General features: G+C 47.3%; 1 protein-coding gene across 1 annotated transcript in view; it reads left to right on the top strand.

The window, feature by feature from the left end:
- Window positions 1-19,918, top strand: part of Capn8 (calpain 8) — a 70,605-nt gene extending 50,687 nt beyond the window's left edge. The window contains exons 12-21 of the mRNA XM_038349465.1: window positions 1,601-1,812; window positions 3,001-3,037; window positions 8,287-8,355; window positions 10,575-10,632; window positions 12,064-12,128; window positions 15,781-15,849; window positions 16,255-16,333; window positions 16,868-16,984; window positions 18,046-18,104; window positions 19,895-19,918. Coding sequence (XP_038205393.1) covers window positions 1,601-1,812; window positions 3,001-3,037; window positions 8,287-8,355; window positions 10,575-10,632; window positions 12,064-12,128; window positions 15,781-15,849; window positions 16,255-16,333; window positions 16,868-16,984; window positions 18,046-18,104; window positions 19,895-19,918 — 789 coding nt within the window. The remainder of the gene's footprint in view (window positions 1-1,600; window positions 1,813-3,000; window positions 3,038-8,286; window positions 8,356-10,574; window positions 10,633-12,063; window positions 12,129-15,780; window positions 15,850-16,254; window positions 16,334-16,867; window positions 16,985-18,045; window positions 18,105-19,894) is intronic.
- The last annotated feature ends 288 nt before the right edge of the window (window positions 19,919-20,206 follow it).

Genomic DNA, 20,206 nt, shown 5'->3' with positions numbered 1-20,206 from the left:
CAGCAGAGATGATTCATCCATATGAGTGTGGGGTCCCATGTATGAGTGCTAGAACTTTCCCCAAGAGCATCTACTGTACCCTGATACAGATCCTTTGATTTACGAGTGCCAGAGTTTCTGGTCAAACTTGAACTTGCCTTGGGATCTCTGGAGGAATTGTTACATCATTGACTATTAGCATCTGGCTCTATGGGTCTGGGGTGGGCCTAACGATTTGCACACACCCCATCCTGCAGGGTTCACCTGTTGACCTTAGCCTCACACTTGGAGAACCAGCCTCGGTTGATCCCGTTTGGTTCCAATACTATCATAGTCACTGAGTTCTGTCATGGGAAGATGCGAAAGTTGGAGATCCCCGGACTCCTAATTGAATGGGGTCTCTGATAGCACAGAAGAAACCCAGTTTTTACCTCAGTGACTCCAGGTCCCACTTGACTAAAGCTTCCTAAACAGGGATTCTTTGGATTTTGGATTCTTCCAGAAACTGTTTGCCCTTCCCGAGCCAAGCCCAGATGTCAGTTGGCTGCCTGTCTTCATGACAGTACCTTCTCCCACGGGACTCTTTCCTCCTTCATTTCCATTAGGGATACCAAGAACGACATTCAACTTGTTACCCTTAGATGTTGGCTGTGGCCCGGCTGATGCCCCAGCATGCTTATTTATGACCAGGGTATATACATTTACAGAGAGAATTCCAAGCACTGTGGCTGTCCTAGCTGCCACCTGGAAGGATCCCTGAGTTGTCCCTGCCAGGACAATGACGGGGCAGGGGGCACAATAAGGGGTCCTACTTTTCTCCCCTGATCAGAACTGAGATTCAGAACTTGTGGCCATGCATGGACACTGGCCACTCCAGGGTGGGTGTTTAGGCTCCTGCAGCTTGCATGCACCTGCCTCTGTCTTGAGCATCATGTAAAGATTGATTGTAGAGACACGGGGCTCTTGGGAGGCTTAATTACAGCGCTAACAACGTTGGCACCTGTGTTTTCGGAGCACTCTGCAGCCAGTAATTAGCCCGTGTCACACACTGGCAGTATACTCCCACTCTTCTTCCCAGCAGATTTATGGGAGTATCTTGCCCTCCCTGAGGAAGAGTCCTGATCCCTGGAGGCCAGGAGGGACCCAGAACCAGGCTTGGATAGCTCCCTCCTCTGTCTGTCTTCTTCAGAGCCTGGTCACTTCAGTTGCCGTCCAGGGCACTTCCCTTGGGGACCAGGGTTAAAGTTTCCTTCTTCAGCCTTGAACTAGACTCTGAGGGTCAATGCTGTTCTCACAGAGACAGCTGCAGAGTCTGGTTGCTGGAATCATGAAGAAAGATATACAAAGGCCACACTAGACATCTCAAGCTTTACCCTTCATTTAACTGGGGAGAGCTAGAGAGCAGAGGGGCTGGTCAAGGTCATGGTTAAGGCCACAGCCTCATTGTGCTTGGCACCCAGGATGTACCCCAATCCACCTGATGATTGAGACACAGGGAGCTAGCTTGTGACTGAACTGAGCCTTCTGATTCTTACACACTAGGTGCAAGGGGGCAATCCCTAATTCAACAGGATGGGCTGAACTCCAAGGAAAAACTGACTCTGTCCATTGCTCTGTGCAGCTGGAGAGCCACACGGATGCTCACCTGGGCCGGGACTTCTTCCAGAGCCACCAGCCTTCTGCCCGCTCCAGCAGCTACATGAACCTGCGTGAAGTGTCCAGCCGAGTCCGGCTGCCCCCAGGACAGTACCTGGTGGTGCCATCTACCTTCGAGCCCTTCAAGGATGGTGACTTCTGCTTGAGGGTGTTCTCAGAGAAGAAGGCCCAGGCTCTGTGCGTGTACTTTGTGGGGGATGTTTTCTGAATGAGGCCCCAGGTGGGAGTGCAGCCTTGGGAGGCACCCATTGCTGAGGCACCCGTTGCTGAGGCACCTGTCCCTGTATCTAGAGGATGTTTGGAAAGGACACCCAGTGGCCTACCCTGGGTGTGTCTCCTGCTACCTCTATAGTACTAGGAATTTCTTCATCCAGAAAAGTCAGGGCTGGGGAGACAGGGCACCATCAACAGCCTATTGATCAGCTGTCCTACTGCCTGGCAGAGGCTGATGAGATCTGGGGCAGGAATGTGCACACAGTAACACATACTCAGTATACACACCATATAGATACATACTAGTTATACACATTACATGCAACCTACATACTATATATATATATATATACTAGACATATATACAACATATATACCATCTATGCATCCCTACCTTATATTTGTATACAACACCATATACATGCTATAGGTGAACATATACACATGTATCACATGCACACTGTGTATATCATGTATTCACACAACACATGCATCAGATAACATACAAAACATACATATATTATTCATACCACATCATATACACACACTACAACATATGACGTGCGCACCTAACACATACTACATACATAATACATGCCGTACACTTCAATACCATGCAGTATGTATGTATACCACTAATACATTACTCTCACACACACACACCCCACACATACTCATTACACATACATCACACACAGAATGTTATCATAGACATCCGGAATTATATACATATCCCATGTACCACATACCACGTGCACCAAACATACCACACTGCAAATCCTAAGGCACACCACATACACACTGTCTGTCCCCCTGCCATGTACCCACCCTCATCCTTCACATTCTCCATGAGGCCAGCAGAGGACATGGCGGCCATGAGGTTTCAGGAGAGAGCGGAGCCCCTGGGGTGAGATGGGAGTGTCTCAGGACTCACCACCCAGCATTCTAGACCCTCATCTCTGACGGAAACTTCAGGGCGGGTTGTGGTTGGGGCAGTAAAGGAGGGGGATTCCTTTTAGGGGTTCAGCTACACAGGAACTGAAATCCTGGGTGTGAAATCAACTTCCCATTAGAGAAAATTTCCTCTGAAAGAACCCAGCCATTGGCTAAACTCGCCTTTTCGTGTTTAATTCGCTTCTGTCTGAATTTCAGAGAAATTGGGGATGCTGTGGCTGGAAACCCACACGAGGTATGCTGTAGCAGTACTTTCTCAAAGGGACCACCAGCCCCAAAGAATGATGTAGAGACTTAGTATTAATTATGAAGGCTTAGCCTTAGCTTAGGCTTGGCCCACTAACTCATAACTTAAACGAACCTATTAATCTACTAATCTATGTTCTGCCATGTAGCTTTTTACCTCTCCTTTATTCTGTATGTCTGACTCTCTCCATGTATCGCTGGTGTCTCTAGATTCAACCGCCCCCCTTCCCCTCCCCCGCAGTTCCTCTCTCTCCAGGGAGTTCCGGCTAAACTCTTCCTGCCTAGCTATTGGCCATTCAGCTCTTTATTAAACCAATCAGAAGGCTCCTTTGCAAAGACCTGTCTTCATAGTGTACAAAAAGATTATCCCACAGCAGTATGCAATCCAGTTATGCCAAGCTCTCACACTACTGTGTAGCAGACATTCAAGTTTCTTATTAATTTAATGGAGTTCTTTATATATTGAGATTAGTAACATTTTGTTTCTCTGGGACATAGTACTATAGTGTCTAAGAAATGACACCAGCGTCTGTTCACTAGTCTATACACACACACACACACACACACACACACACACACACACGCTCATGTGTGTGTGTGTGTGTGTGTGTGAGAGAGAGAGAGAGAGAGAGAGAGAGAGAGAGAGAGAGAGAGAGAGAGAGAGAGAGAGAGAGAGAGAAAGAGAAAGAGAGAGAGAGAATCTTTCTGCTTCATGGGAAGGACCCAGGGGTGAGGGAATGTCTTTACCTGACACAGGTCCAGCTCCATTCCTCTGCTGTTCACGCAAAGGAACTGAGTATCTGTATGCAGCTGCTACTCAAAGTGCCCTCTAGTGGCTGAGCCTGCTGTCCTGGCATGGACGGCAGTGGGATAGACGTGTTCTATTATTGGGAATAATCAACCGTGTAAGCTGGTGTTTCTACAGATGAGTGGGAGCATCCCACTTGAGGATCCACCTGCCTGGGGCTTGGGGATGAGTTTATCTGGCAGGAAATGCCCTGTCATCTGCCTCATCTTCCTACAGTTAGCTGGGTGTGACTGCTCCTCAGGCCGGCAGCCCACTTGTTAACCTTCTCCCTGAACCACTTATGCCCATCCTAGGTTTGGCTCTTGACAACTGCGCACTAACTGCAGACGTAGCTCGGCTTCATCACTCCCAGAGTCTTACCATGCTCACTGTGGGATACAGGGACACTGGAGGAAACACAGTATGTCAGGGTAGACAGTACAGAATCTACAAGTCTGTTTTGGTTTCTGTTAACTGAACCAGGCTGGCAGGGGCTCAGTTCTGGCTATCACTGGGGCTCTCTGTCTCCATCTCCCATGGTCTTAGGGTTTTCTGGAGCCTCAACTAACACGAAGTCCCTTCCGGCTATGGGTCTGCCTTGGCCATCCTGGGATCTGATGATACATTCCTTCATAGGCTGCTGCATTTGGCTCGTAGCTTGGTAAAGTGCTAGCCTTCAGACAGAGAGCCTTCTGTGGTTTCCAGAACATGGCAATGGAACCATGCGAGGGATTCTGGGATTCCAAAGCCTGGGACTTCTGGTTCACAGAATCTTTGATTCTCTTTCTCTCTGTGGCCACCTCTGTCCCTACATATATATACCACATCACATATACATGACTTAATACACATACCATACACACATACTCACCATACTTCACCACATCCTCACCATAAAACATACCACATTATACACACACCACACACATGCATACTCTATACCACATGTGTCACAAATCACCACATACATATACCATACATGCATACTATATACACATCACACATATAATATATACCACATATGCTGATCAAAAATATCACATCACATGTATTTACTCACAAATACCTACAATACAGATTGCATACTTGTACATACACATACCATGTATGTCTATTATATACGTCATCATAACGCTACACATACCATGCATGTATAAAACACAATAACCAGACTTATACCACACACATACACAGAATATGCACACACCATACCCACATGTGTGCCCAGCATACACACTACAGTGGTAATGTCTTCGTTAGACTCAGGACTTTACAGGAGATAGGAATAGCCATAGCCTTCTGGAACCCCTGTGTCCTCAACTCCAAGTCATGGACAGTTAGATAGACAAGCAAAGGGCTTGGCTGTCTTGTGAACCAGCCACTCTCGATGTTCAGATGTGTGCCATTGAGCAGGCCTGCTAAGGCGATATCAGCACCCAGGTTAGTCATGGGACTCCTTCCTTGTCCCATTGTTGCCAAATGATTCTACACACGTTGTTCCAGGAGAGTAGACACTCCTCGGGCAACACATTGTTTGAGACACTGCGAAATCTTGTTCAACGCTCACTGTATTTGCTCACAGACCCAGGGCAGCCTCCTGTTTGCTCCAGGTGAATGGATGAACAATTTTGAGGCACTTTGTCATTATATAAATACATCCTCTCACTCCGTGTGTCCCAACAGCCCCACATCCAGTGTATGGGTCCCCTCATTGGCAGACTGTCTGATACAGACACCATCTGTCCATATGTGTACGCTGGATTGTCATGTATGTGCCTGAGGAGTGGTCTTGCTATGGAGCACAGGCTGGCCTTGAGCTCCTCTTGCCTTTGTCTCTCAGAGACTGGGATTCGAGGGAGCACTGCCTCACTTGGCTCTGCCCTTTAAAATGCAATTTCATACCTTTTCTCCCCAGAATAATAGAATATTATGCTCCATCTAGAATTTATGGGCTTGCCACTAGACTTTAAAGTACATGAACAGTATAGCGACTTTCTCTCCTATAAAACCACTTTAAATCATATTGTGAAACTGTCACCTTTTCCTCCTAAAGAACCTGTGTGTGTGGCTTTCAGTTTGTGCATCTTGTGGGTGATGGTAGCATCAGTAACCTCGTGTGAGAGCCATGGAAGCTGAGATAATAGGATGTTATGGGTGATGGTAGTAGCATCAGTAACCTCATGTTAGAACCATGGAGGCTGAGAGAATAGGATGTTGTGGGTGATGCTAGCATTGGCAGCCTTGCAGTAGAGCCACAGAGGCTGAGGGAATAAGATTTGGGAGACAGGAAATCTCATGGCCTACCAGAATGGGTGTTACAAATCTCCAAGTGTTGGTTTGTTAGTTCTTTGAGCAGTCTCTGGTTGTTACTCTAGAGGACAGCAGAGAAGGACATTTGAATCTTGGTTCTATCATTATATTAAATCGCAGTGTAATCTTGTCTCCTGTCACTTAACTGTTTATTTTTGTGTTTTAATTCTATATTCTTTAGCAATGTATTTAGATAATATATACCCCACTTCTCTTCTCCAACTCCCCCCAACTTCATCTTCATTTCTTTCTTCTTCTTCTCCTGCTTCATAATCCACTGAACATGATCAGTGCTGACCATAAATGGGAGCCAGGCCACTCATTGGCACATGGGCAATCTACCATGACCCCACGGCTGAAGAAAACTGACCTTCCCTCCATCAGCATCCATCCCCTGCCAAAACCTTCTCAGTTAGGGGTAGAGTCTCACACACCTCACCTACCCACACCGGCATGTTGTGCAGGGCTGTGTAGGGAGATCACAGCTACTGTGAGTTCATGAGTCTATCAGCCTTCTCATGTCTAGAAGAAACCACTTTGTAGCCATCCTCCCAGATCTCTGGCTCTTACTATCTTTCTGTGATGTTTCTTAGCTCTCTAAACCTCCGTTTCCCCATCTGTGAAAAGTATATAGTAATGAGATGACCTCACAGCGTGGCCACACTAAGTCACAGGCAGTAGGTAAGGACGACATCATTCCCGTCACTGTAACTTAATACTGAAGCATCACCAGGCTGTCTTGGGCCTTGTGTACATACTCTTGTGGCTTTGGAAGAAATCAACATGGTTTCTGGAGACTCTTCAGGCTGTCTGGGACTCTGGCTTTTCTGTGCTGTCTGGTGATGACAGTCAGAGATACTTTGGAAAGCATTCTGTCAAAGGTACTATAGAATGGCTGGTGATTTTCAAAGGACTGACACAGGTTAGCTCTCATTTCATTTTCAAGATGACACTATGTAACAGTCCTAGCTAGATGACACTTTGTATCAGTCCTGGGTAGTTTGATATTAGCATTGGGAAGTGAGCACTTGTCTGCGAGAGATAGGTTCCAGCAAGCGGCCTGTCTGTATTTCGACCCAAGTCTTCTGGCTTCTGGTTCTGTTGTATCTACTAGGTTGTGGTCTTAACTCCATTTTAGACTTTTTCTTCATTTTTTATGACTCTGAAAAAAAAAACACATATAAACAGCTTCATACTTTTCATATGATTTCTGGAGTTCAGATTCCTATGAAGTTGTTGGCAAAAATCCTTAGATATTCTCCAGACCCAGCCTGAGATTTCCTTGTGTCTGTTTTTGTTGTTCTCTGAAAGTGATTCAGGGTTGAAACCCGAAATTCAAGGCTTAGGGGTCTGGAGTGATGGTTCAACAGTTAAGAGTGTATACTCCTCTTGCAGAAGACCTAAGTGTGGTTCCCAGCGTCCATGCAGAGTAGCACACAACTGCCTGTAACTCCAGCTTCTGGGGCTCTAGTGCCTCTGGCGTCTCTGGGCACCTACACTCACTCACAGACACATACCCCTCCCCACACATATAGATAGTTAGCATTAAAATAAGTCTTAAAAGAAGAGATTCAGGGGTTGTAGACGCAGAGAGCAGCTCTGGATCAGGCATGGCAACCTGCTGGACTGCCAGCCCTCTGGGTGGTTCTCTTCCTTACCACCCACCTGTATTCATTACTTATCTGTGGCTATCAGAGGACACTGCACCCAAGGCAACTTTTGTAAGAGTTTATCTGGGCTTATTGTTCCAGAGGAATAAGTGTCCATCACAGCAGGCAGGCATAGCAGCAAACAGAAGCCATGCCAGCAGGAATAGGAAGCTGAGAGCTCACCTCTCCAAATGCAAGTCAAATCAGAGAGGGCAAAGGGCAAGCAGAAGGAGGTTTTTAATCCCAAAGCCCACCTCCAGTAAGGCCACACTTCCTAAGCCTCCCCAGTCAGCGCCACCAACTAGGAAACAAGGGTGTAAATGCCCGAGACTGTGGGCGACGTTTTTCACACCACCACATGTCCCCACTTAGCTGGAAGCCTGGCCCAGCGCAGTCTCACAGTAGATGCTAAATGGCTAACGGGTGGCCTGGGATTCTCCGTGTTTCACCCCACAGCTCCTGTTTTAACTCCATCACTGTCGTCCTTTCCAGCCACATCCATTGGACATGGATCGAGAAGATGAACACTTCCGGAGCCTGTTTGAGGAGTTCGCAGGCAAGGTGCATGGAGGGCAGGTGCCTCGTGCGCTGGGCAGGAGCAGGCTCGGGTCAAGCTTGTCTGCACCCGGGGCTGCTGGAGCACAGAGGGCAGAGCTGCAGACTCTGGGGTTCCAGCCTGTGCCTATCATGTGTCACCTCACCCTGTCTCAAGCTGGCAGGCTTTTCCTGTGTTTTGGGGAGAGACAGAATAACTATTGTCCAGAGGCCACTTTTCTTCCTGCGTTGACTGACTTGAGAAAATAGAAAAGCCCAATCTCGGGGTCTCGCCAAAAGCCTTTCAGTTTGTAAATTAGTCCTGTCAGAATGGGCCTCTGACTAGAAATCCAGGGCAGCATGACCTCTTTAAATCGATAGCCTTCGGAGGGGGAATCGCCCAGCCTCAGCAGGAGGCTGCTCAGTTAACCTGCCCTGGGAATGGAGACACAGCCCTGCCCACTGGAGACCAGCGGTGCTGTGGAATCTAAGCCTGTCTCTGGTGTGTGTATGAATATGATTGTGGTTAGGGTATGCATAACTGTCCCCCGTCCCCTGTTCCTTCTCCCCCTGTCCTGCTGCCCGGGGTCCATTTTTGGTTCCAATCATTTTGCAGTCATAAATGTGAGCTCACCCAAGACCAAGTGTATCCTCACTGGCCTCATAGAAGTTGGGGATCCTGGATGAGTCATAAGGTGCTAAAGAGACCCCAAGAAGGGAAAAGCCATACTTCCTACCTCACTTTTGCCATTGAGGCTCCAAGAGACTTTTCGGACTTAAATGGAATGGAAGCCTGGTGCAGTGGTCTGTCATTCTAGGAGTGTGGGAGTCTGAGGCTGGAAGCCCGCAGGAGCTAGGAGTTTGGGGACAGCCTGGAATATATGGTGAATTCTGTTGGGAGTAGGGGGGATGAGGGAGGAATGGGAAAACACAAGATATACCAGGCACCCTTGCAACAAAGCAAAGCAACCCTGCAAGTAGCCGCTCTGTGTTGCCACTGACACGCACTCCCACGGAATACATCGCTTGGCTTTATGCTGATGCTCAGACCAGCATTTTTCTCAGCAGAGGCTTGTTCCCTCAGCTGCCAAGGGCCCATGTTTTATTTAGCACATCCAAAACACCAGAGGAAAAGCACTGTTGTTTGTAGATTTCTCTCCAAACTTGTCTTCTCTCTCTCTCTCTCTCTCTCTCTCTCTCTCTCTCTCTCTCTCTCTCTCTCTCTCTCTCTCTCTCTCTGGGGGTGATGGAGAGGAGACACAGGCCACCATGCTCTCCTCTGTTAGTAAAATGAAGTAGTCTAAGGTCCCAAGGTCTCATGGAGGTCACAGCCAATGTCCAGTGTGGTCTCTGAGAGCCCCCTTTTTTTCCTAGTCGAGGAATGAACTTACCCACTGAGAGTTTTTTCAGAGGGGTTCCGGGTTTCAGTCTAGAACTGAGCACCCTACACCCCAGGGAGACCTTTGTGCACTTTTGGTCCCAGCTCTCCAATGTTAGGACCTGGTTGGGGAGTAGAGGGGGACCAGAGCGATTGTCTAGACTGGAACCCAGCTTACAGTCCACTGCTTCTACTGCGCCCCTTGTCCCTCGTCCTGCCTGAGGTCTATCTGGGTGTTGAGACATGCACCTTCTCTCTGGCTCAGTGTTCACATCAAATACACACGGGCTGCTTCATTCCCTGAATCCGAATTCCAGCCTGAAATGTGCTCCTCTATGGAGTAGCCCCCACACGTGTGGGAAATCTGGCACTTGGTGCCTGTGAGCTCCAAGCTGTTACGGTACAAGGATAAAAGCCGTTGTATGTGTGTGTGTATGTGTGTGTGTGTGCGTGTGCGCGCTCTCACACACAGTGATTAGCAGTTTCTATAGTCACGGCTCTTTAACTGTAGCATGGATGTGGTTTTGTTAAAGGTTTAATGAAGCCACACATCGGGCGTGAGGTGCATCAGCGCTAGTTCCCACTGTCGCTACTTATTGCACTCTGGCTAAGCAAGTCCCATGAAACACAGCGAGAGGCTGGATTGGCGCCTTCTGTGGAGCTGGGTGCCAAGCTTGTACCATGGACATCGCTCTGTTTGCCCCACTAACCCTTCTGTGCTCTTCTGGGCTGTTGGAGACCACACACTTTGGAAAATCAAAGGGCTGGTGGATATAGAGTCTGCCTGTGTAGGGAACCCTCGACATTAATTGGATACCATGAAATAGCTTGTTGGGTCTGACATAATTCACATTTGGGCTCTTTCTAGGATTCTGAGATCAGCGCTAATCAGCTCAAGAGGGTCCTGAATGGAGTGTTTTCTACACGTGAGTTCTCCCTGGGGGCCTGCCAGAAAGTCCGTGGGCATCCGAGAGAAGTGCCAGGTGGGGCTAAGAGAAGGGGCAGGCAGAGATTAGCCAGAAGTACCCCAGGCTGCCTCTGACCTTATAGATCCCGACTCTGTCTGGTGAGGCTGGGGAGGAGGTGGCATTGGAAGAGCTGAGACTCACACTTTTAAGTCCCCAGACCCGTCAGGACCAAGAATCTTGACATCAAATGCAATTAAATAAGTCCTGAGAGCAAGGAAGCTGGGCTGTGCTTGATTTATGTAACTCTGTTTTACAAATGTAATGTTGCCTGAAGATCCTTTATGGTGCTTCTTTGGGGAAGTAGCTGGGAGGGGTGATACTGATCGTTCTTGTCTATACTCAGTTGCCTAAACTTCAGACTTCTGCTAGCCTTGGGGACTGCCCAAGTGTCCACCTGCTCCCCAAGGAGGGCATTGCATCCTGTTTCAAACCTCAGTGCCATCGAAGCCAGTATGGAGCCAGCCACTTTCTGCTCTGGTCTGGGAATGGTCAGGGTTAAGTCTTCGTCTGCTTGGGTAATGGGCTCTCACTGTAGATCAGAGATAGACAGGGACCTGAGCAGTGTCCTGGGGCTCAGAGCTCTGCCCTAGCTTAGGATAGCCCTTCAGTTCTCTGCTCTGCTCTTGCTCCTTCTATGGCTTAGAGCAGAGAGGAGGAGGAGCTCCAAGGTCTTTGGCGCCCAGGTGAAGGAAGAGGGCAGGGATGTCTGGAGGTCCAGAGAGACACCTGTGGCTTGACAGCGACAGCTTCATTGAGCCACTGTGTGTTGTGACTATGAAGCCAGGTGGCCTATGTTTAAAACGCAGCTCTGCTCCCTACACAGGGCAATGACTTTGAGCAAACTGTAGAAGCTCCTGGGTTTCACAATCCTTGTTTATAAAACGAGGATGATGATAACATCTGCCAAGCAGGGTTATTCTCAAGAGTAGATCAGACAGTGACAGGGAGAGCCAAGGAGGGGCTGGGGTGGGGATGGAGAGTAGGTGGGCTTACACCAATATCCTGGTAACAGAGCAGAGCTGATTTAGTAAGAACTCAGCATGTTTTGCTTCCTGTACTGCGATGCTCAACCAGTTCTTGGTTGCAAGTAGCTTCACTATCATCACCATTGCATTTCCATTTGATGGCAGGCAAAACTAAAGCTTACAAACATAAATCTGTGGGCAGCAAGGCTGAGGTTCAGAGGTTGAAACACAAGGCCAGTGCTGCTCAGCACTATATCCCTGGTTACCAGGATGCTGGAGGTATCTGTCCTGAGCTTCCCATGATGCTCTAACTGTCTCCATTGAAACTGTACTCTCTTTGATAGTCTCCTACTGTCTAGATCATTTATCTCCCCTGTCTTCAAACAACCCTGACTCCCACCTTCTTTTCTTTTTAAATATTTAGGAACAGACATGAAATTTGATGGATTCAACATCAGCACTTGCAGAGAAATGATCAGCCTGCTAGATGTATCCTTTAACTGTCACATCTTTTTCTTTTCCTGTTTTAAAGGCTCCTCTACCTTTTCCAGTAAGGAGGGAGGGGAGGGGAGAAACTGCGAAAAGAAGCATACTTACTGATCATATGTCAGGAATGGTGTTTGAGTTTTAAATGAATTGTTTTGTAAATTGTCTTGACCGTACTTGAGACTATCTCCCAATTATTCATAAAAAACAAGATATTCCATAGTTGAGTACCTCAAGTTATGGAATTTAGGGACAGCAAGTGGTTTGTGCCGCCTCCTTCCTCCACACTGTGTTGAGCACAGTGCCCCCACCTGTTGGAATTTATCCAGCTCCCCACCCTCACCCGGGCCCTTCCCTGGCTCACCCCATTATTCTATGAGCTTTGCTTCAGACTCTCAATATGGCCCTTGGGTACCCACTACCAATAGTTTAGGATTATGATACAAGATAAAACCTATTTGTTCTCTCTGATCTCATCTCCTATTGAAGAACGGTCTTTTCGGTCTTTGCCAGAAAACTATTACACAAGGCCTTAAACTGTGTGGCTGAGAAATAATAGACATGGCATATCTTACAGTGTGAGGTGCTGGGAAACCTAGGATCAAGACACGGAAGACGTGTCTGGTGAGGGCTTGTCTCCTGGTTCCTGGCTGTAAGGCGGAAGGGGATTTCTTTGGAATTACCTTTATAACAGCACAATTACATTCATGAAGGGTGCCCCTCGGTGACCCAATTACTTTCCAGAGGTCCCATTTCTTGATACCTTCATACTGGGATTAGATTTCAAGACATGGGTTGGGGGGACCTAAACACTCAATCTATTATAAGCAGGTAGGAGTTTTCATGATGAATAGAGAAAACAATTATACATGTCAAGGAAATTGTATAGGAAGGTATAGGGCACTAATGACTCAACAGTATTTCCTTAAGATTTGCCTGGGACAGGTCCAGGTGGCCATTCTCCACTTACTGGTGGTGCAGATGAATCCTTTAGCCTAAGGAGGCCTGCCTCAGCTCTTAGGGCTTCATTCATGATAAAATCTGGTAACTTACTCCAGGAGCCTTTCACCAGCACCAGAGAAGGCAGGAAGAGTGACTTCGCATATGGCAGGGTTTGTGTAAAATTGTGGTAGCGGAGTGTGTGCCAATCTCTGTTCATGTCATTATTGATAGATATGTGGCACTGTCTAGTGGCCTCGGAGCTCCAAGTGGCCATGAGCGGAGTAGTGCTGGAGCCCTTCTGCCCTTGCATCCTTCCATGGAAGTGGGATTAATAGTTCAACCTATGATTAATAGTTCAAATTTGATTAATAGTTCAACCTGTGATTAATAGTTCAAGTCTGATTGACTTTGCCAAGGGTTGGGTCTCGGTTTCAGAATCATTCCCATCAAAGCTTTCTGGTGATTTCAATTCAGATTCAGATTTGGTTGTAGTTACCCACCCATCATTCCCAACGGCACCGTATCTCTCAGGGCTGCTGACTTGGTGATTCTGTCTTCTTTTGGAGTCTTTGCTTCAGTATGGGGTGGTGTTTAAATCTCCATGTGCGGTGAAAATGCCTGTGCAGATATACAAAGATGACAAGTCTATTAAGATGTGGTTCGTATGTAAGAATATGTTGGGATGGACACGTCGTTTCGTGGCTTTTGTCAGATTCAGAGTTGTGCAACCATCACCACCTGGTTTAGAACGCTTTCCCACACCCCCATAAATCTGCACTCATGTTAACAGTCATTCCTTGTTCTCCCAACTCTCATTCCATCACAGCTACTACTACATTGTCTACCTCTGTGGATCTGCACATGTGGACATTTGTCTCCATGGAATCCTACAACAGATGGTGCTCCCATTAACATGGTATTTCAAGTACTAGATTGTAATCAGAGACTGCTCGTTTGTTTCCCGGCTGTCCAGACCCGAACAATCACACAGAAACTATAATAATTACAACACTGTTCGGCCATTGGTTCATGCATATTTATAGGGTAGCTCTATATCTTAAATTAACCCATTTCTATTATTCCTGTGTAGTTGCCAGGTAAGGTTTCCAGTGGGCATCTTTCTCCTTCTGCAGCTACATGACGTCTCCTTGACTCTGCCTATTCTCTTCTTCTATATCATCTTCCAGTGTAGCTATATGCTGCCGTACTATAGGCCAAAGCAGGCTTATTATTTAACCAATAAGAGCAACATATATACAGAAGAACATACCACATAACTAGAATACACATCAGCATTCCCTCACCCATGGAAACTTGAAAAGACCACTGCATAACTCTCAGTCTTGGAGACCCTGACTCAATAGGTCTATCTAGACTTTGGAACAAGCAAAGGTTCAAATTCTGTCTTTATTACTTATCAGGTATATACATTTAGAGACATTACTAAATGCTTGGCTGTTAGGATCTTTTTTTGGAAAAGAATAGAATGAGGATGTCTAGTTTATGCAGCCATTGTGGGGGTGATAGGAGATGCAAGCATAGAAAGTGCCAAGACTCGGGGTGCTGTTTCCCTGAGCCCAGTATCCTGCCAAGAATGGTTGTTTGTGTTGTAGGAGGATGTGAGCTGTGGTCCAGCCAACATCCAGCACTAATCATAGATACAGTCCAGACTGGATGCTCTGACAGGTGGCAATGTGAGTCAGTCTTCCACAGCTTTAATGGAATACCTGAGAGGATGGGCTTGTAACAGCAAAGGCTTCTTTGAGTCCACAATTTGGGCTGTTTTGACCTATGATGAGGCAGCAGAGAACGGTGGAGAAGAGAAGAACTGCTTACCTCATGGCATCCAGGAGATAAAAGAGAGAAAGGAAGAGGCAGGACCCAACACCCCCTGCAGGGGCATGCCTCCAATGACCTGTGTTGTTCCACTAGACCCAACTCCTCAAAGCTCCCCTAGCCCGCTCCAAGAGTGCCGTGCTGGGCAAGTGGACCTTTGCTGATCATTCCAGATCCAGACTGGAGCAGAGAACTTTGCACAGTTGGGTGCAAACTGGACTCTCATTTGGCTCTCTAACATACATGGGGAGGATTGATGGCCTGTTCTGTAAGACAGTGCTGTTTATTGATTGGTGTGATTGGTGAGAAAAGAGACTGAAATTTATGAGGGTAAGGACAATTTAAAATCAAAACCCCATGTCTAGTCCAGCAGTCAGTAAGTTTTCTTTGAAGAAAGATAAGTCGGATATAGAAAATTCCACACGGCCTCCCCAGCATGCATGCCTCTTTTGGTTTCGTTATGGCATCTGAGAAGAGCCCCGTGGTTGCAATACCTCATAATTTTTTTGACATTCTGACAATATTAACATTATTTGAATGAGAAGTTGCACTAATCACAGATATTTTAGTCTGGAAGTGAGTGTATAAACCACATAGCTCCACAGGCTGACCCCAGGATAATGAGGGTGTGGTGTTAGTCAGGGTTGTCATTGGGAGCTTTCAGGCTGCTGCTTTGTTCTTTACTCCTACCTCTGTGCCTGGCCTCTGGGGTGAGTAATTGACCTTCTAATTTTAATTCCCACCATCACCCCATTGTGTGGCTTGCTTCAGACATAGAAGGAAGTCAACTAAGACTTCAAGGCACTCGCTTAGCTCATAAGAGGAAGAACATACTGATGATTCAGGGTTTGTTCATGTTGGCCTTTAACAAGCTTAGAGTGACGGGAGTGGAACCCTGGGACCCGCAGAGCTCAAAACACTCTGGCTGAAGATTCGCAAGTATCTGGTAACTAGCACTTTTTTTCTTTCTCTCTTGGGAGAGAAGGGCATCTTTCTGGGCCATGACCCCTTTCCCCCCTTCTGACCCTCTATAACGCTTATTCCTGGAATGCTCTAGATCCTAGTCTGTCCAGACTCTGGTCAAAACCACCCGAACTTGGGCACATTGTTCAGAAGGGAGCCGGGAGGCAATGGCAGTGGGAGATACTGATGTCCGCCTCTCTAATGATAGCCCCATTCAGAGGACAAAGTGCTACACTGTCCTTTAGCCCTGTTTCTCCTGCTTGGGGACTTCTCAGAAGATGTCAGTGAAATCTCTTTAGAGCACGTCCTTAGCTTCCCAAGAGAGTGGGAGGAAAGTGTTGTCCAGGACTGTGCTATTCTCCATGTGTGATTTCTCTCTGGGCTTCAGGAGATCTACCAGGAAATGGACCACAACCATGTAGGGACCATTAATGCCCATGAGATGAGGACAGCCCTCAAGAAAGCAGGTGAGGACCCGTCCTGTAGAAGAGGCCTTCTGAGCCAGGTGTGCGCAGTGTAGATAGTTGTTCTCATGACAGTGGCTAAGGGTCATTCCTGAGAGCTTTCTTACATTGGATGCCAGCGTGATGGCAGAGCCTTGCTGGGATCCATCCTGTCCAGGAAGGAGGAGACCGCGGGGCTCTGCATCTTCCTGTTACTGAGTCAGGCAGTGACAGTGGTGACACGGTGTGGGGCTCCGCAGGGGTTCATAGACACAAAGCCCCTTACCGTCTCTACCTGTCCCTTCCTGTGGTTGTTGTTAGCCATGGGTTATCCTCGGGCTGAGCTGCCTGTTGACCGGAGGAGTTGGTGGGACATCCCTAAGAGTGAGAGATTTGTTGCAGCGGCATCTCCCCGCGGCCTCCCGTGGGGAGGCAGAGTTAGTCCTTATTTACACAGAAAATCCTGGAGGGCCCCCTGTGATGCCAGCACCTTGAAGCTTATCAGGGAAACGCTAAGACCTTTGTGTCGCTCGTGACACAGTCCCTCTCTGCCACCAGGTTTCGCTCTCAACAACCAGGTCCAGCAGACTATTGCCATGAGGTATGCGTGCAGCAAGCTTGGCATGGACTTCGATGGCTTTGTGGCTTGCATGATCCGCCTGGAGACCCTGTTCAGTAAGCCTCGGTTTTCTTTAGCCTTGCTTCTTTTCCTCAGAGACACAGAGCGCTGTGAGGGCCAAGCTAGGAGGCAAGAGACCTGACAGTGCCTTTGGAGCAGGGGGACTAAGGGAGTATAGATGGGATTTTTATAACTGTGATACTCAGGAGGAAGGGGAAATAAACACTTTAGGGCTGCAGATGTCTGGGCTGGTCACACCTAAGGGCCAAGGTTGCTTTTCCTTGGAGATCTGAAGAATGCTGTCCTGATTATTGAGCTATAGAAAGTCTCCAGGCCAAGGCACTGAGTCTCTTAAGGGTCCTTCATGTGTTAGGAGCTTTAGTGTTTATTCACCTGTATATCACCATGAGGGTCATTTGAGAGACTGTGCCACCTTCCAGGAAGAGGGTGGGCTCCCTCTAGAATGCAGTAGCTGTATTCTTCCCTTGGCTCTTGGGATGCTGTTATCTTTTAATCGGTAAGTTATCTTTTTAAGGGAGGGGATCTCCCTTCCATTGGGAGAGTGCAAGGTGGAGACCTTAGGGGCAAAACAGCTGGCCAGAGACAGAGCTGAGGGACAGGACTTTCCATAACCCACTCGCCAAAGAAATGCGTTTCTTTTTTTTTTTAAATATTTATTTATTTATTATGTATACAACATTTTGCCTCCATGTATGCCCGCACGCCAGAAGAGGGCACCAGATCCCATTACAGATGGTTGTGAGCCACCATGTGGTTGCTGGGAATTGAACTCAGGACCTTTGGAAGAGCAGGCAATGCTCTTAACCTCTGAGCCATCTCTCCAGCCCCAGAAATGCGTTTCTTGGCTGAGCTTCGGAAAGTGAAGACTCAGAGGAACCATCTCCACTGACAGCTTGGTCCATCCACTCAGTCTGGGAGACACCTGCTGTCATGGAAACTCACCCTGACTGCTGGTCCCTGGGGATGATGAGATCGGGAGGGCAGGGGTGGGGGGAAAAGAAAGCTGTGGTTTGGTGTGGGCTGACCAGAGACAGCGCTCTGATGGTCCCAAACCCAGAAACAGCTGACTGACTTCCTTCCTTGTCTGGTGTTTCAGAACTGTTCAGGCTTTTGGACAAGGACCAGAATGGCGTTGTCCAGCTCTCCCTGGCTGAGGTAAGCAACTCAAGGCTTGAGGAACTCCTGGTAGACAAACTTTGAAATCCCTGGACAGAATAGGTTGTAGGCTGTGTTTATTCCTACCGATCAGCTTATTTCCGTGGAAATCCCCGCACGGTCTGTGGTGGGCGTGAAGAGAAGGAATGGGACAGTCTCTTAAATCTGTTAAGCATTCTCATTAATTTATATAATTTAATCAAGTGCCTCCCTCTTGCCTCTTTCATCCCTTTCTTTATCTTAAAGATAAAGTAATAGCTGGCTGTATGGAAAACCATTTCAGAGAGGCAGACTGTTGTTAACGTGGACACACTGTATGTGCGTGTGTGTCTGATGGGGGAGCTGGTGAGGAAGCAGACGTAGTTTAAGATGCTTGACTCCTGAGACTTCTGAGTTGACATATAGGAGGCACTGGAAGCCAACACTGGAACTGCAGAAAAGTGGGCTGCAGAAGCAAACTAATGAGTGTTCCTGCTGTGCACAGGTCCCACAGGCTTTGTGCAGAAAGCACCCGTCACTGCAAGGGGGCACACTCTGGATAACAGAGGCTGTCACTGGCTGCTGCGGAGGGCCAGGGGGAAGGCAGTGTGGACACGGCCCAGGGTCCAAGTTATGAGGCAGCATTGACTTCTGATCTGCTCCTGGGATGGTGGATCTAGAAAACTTTCTTTTCCATGTTAGAGGACGGGGTTATTACCCCACCCCCTGCCATGTTAGAGGATGGGTTATTACCCCCCCACCACCACCATGTTAGAGACTCGGGTTATTTCCCTCTCTGCCATGTTGGAGGACTGGGTTATTACCCTCCTTGACATGTTAGAGGGCTGATTTATACCATTTGAGTCCAGTACTTTTTGTTCTTCTTATGAATTGAAAATGATAATGACATATTTCTCTATGATTAAGGAAAAGCTTTCTTTGTAACATATCTGTGGATTCCTGTAGATAACTGGAGACTAGCGTAGTATGTAAAAAGTGTTCCTGTAGAATTATACACAGGTACATATAAGAACATATATGCACACACATATATAAAATACAGATATAAATACAGAACTCTACACATACATATAGGAATGCATATAAATATATATGAAATATAGATATAAATGTAGGAGTATATACACATATATACAACATATAGAGATATAAGAATAAGGAATATATATAAGGATATATATGTGGTGTGTGTTGTAAAGATATATATGTATATGAACATAATTGTCTTTATGGGCCTTTAGTTCCGGAAACTCTCCTAAGATACCTTGATGCATCCAGACCTCTTTGTATAAAATGGTCATAGTGTCTGCATAGGACCATGTCCATCCTCTTGTACACCTCTAAATCCTCCCTGTACTGTGTTGATGATGGCTAACGGAATGCCATTTGCTGGCCAAAGAGCTGTGCACTGCACTGGTTAGGGCATCTATGACAAGAAAAGAAATTGTTCCTATTCAATACAGATGCAATTCCTTTCTGACGAGCTTTAACTGCCCTTGAGTCATGGGGCATGGAACCTGCAGTTATTACTGCAACAAGACCCATTGCACTCACCAATACACCTACTTTTGGAAGCCCCCTTTTGGGTGTAGAGCTTTTTCCAAGTCATGCTTCTGGAGCGTCTGAGTTGGGAGCTAGTGACTGTGTTAAGGGCTTCCTGGGAGTGAGGGTGGCACTGGTTGGAAGATGGCGCTGTGACAGGTGGTGACATACAGGGCAGGAGGACTTCTGTGGCCAAGGCCCACATACTCCCTAGAGGCTATGCACTGATTCTGTCTTTTCTTTTGCAGTGGCTGTGCTGTGTGCTGGTTTGACCTGGTGCTTTGGACATCAACAGGTTCCCTGTCTTCCACTTGTCTTTTTTCAATCTTATGAACACATAACCTCAAGTGACATTTTCTGATTGTTGTATTGTCCCAGCTAATCACTATTTCTGAGACACTGGTCTGTCCCAACAGAGCAGGCTGGGGAGCCCCAGATCTCTCAGCAGAGCAGAGCTATGGACTATTTGAGTTGATCCCAGGGCCCAGTGGAAGGAAATCAGCCAATTAAAGTCATGGGCCAGAATGGCTTCTGCCTCCCTCTAGAGATGTGTGATGGTG

Source organism: Arvicola amphibius, chromosome 12 (genome assembly GCF_903992535.2).
Source record: "Arvicola amphibius chromosome 12, mArvAmp1.2, whole genome shotgun sequence".
NCBI classification, from domain to species: domain Eukaryota; kingdom Metazoa; phylum Chordata; class Mammalia; order Rodentia; family Cricetidae; genus Arvicola; species Arvicola amphibius.
The sequence above is the reverse complement of the archived record's forward strand: the minus strand, read 5'-3'. Positions and strand labels throughout refer to the sequence as shown.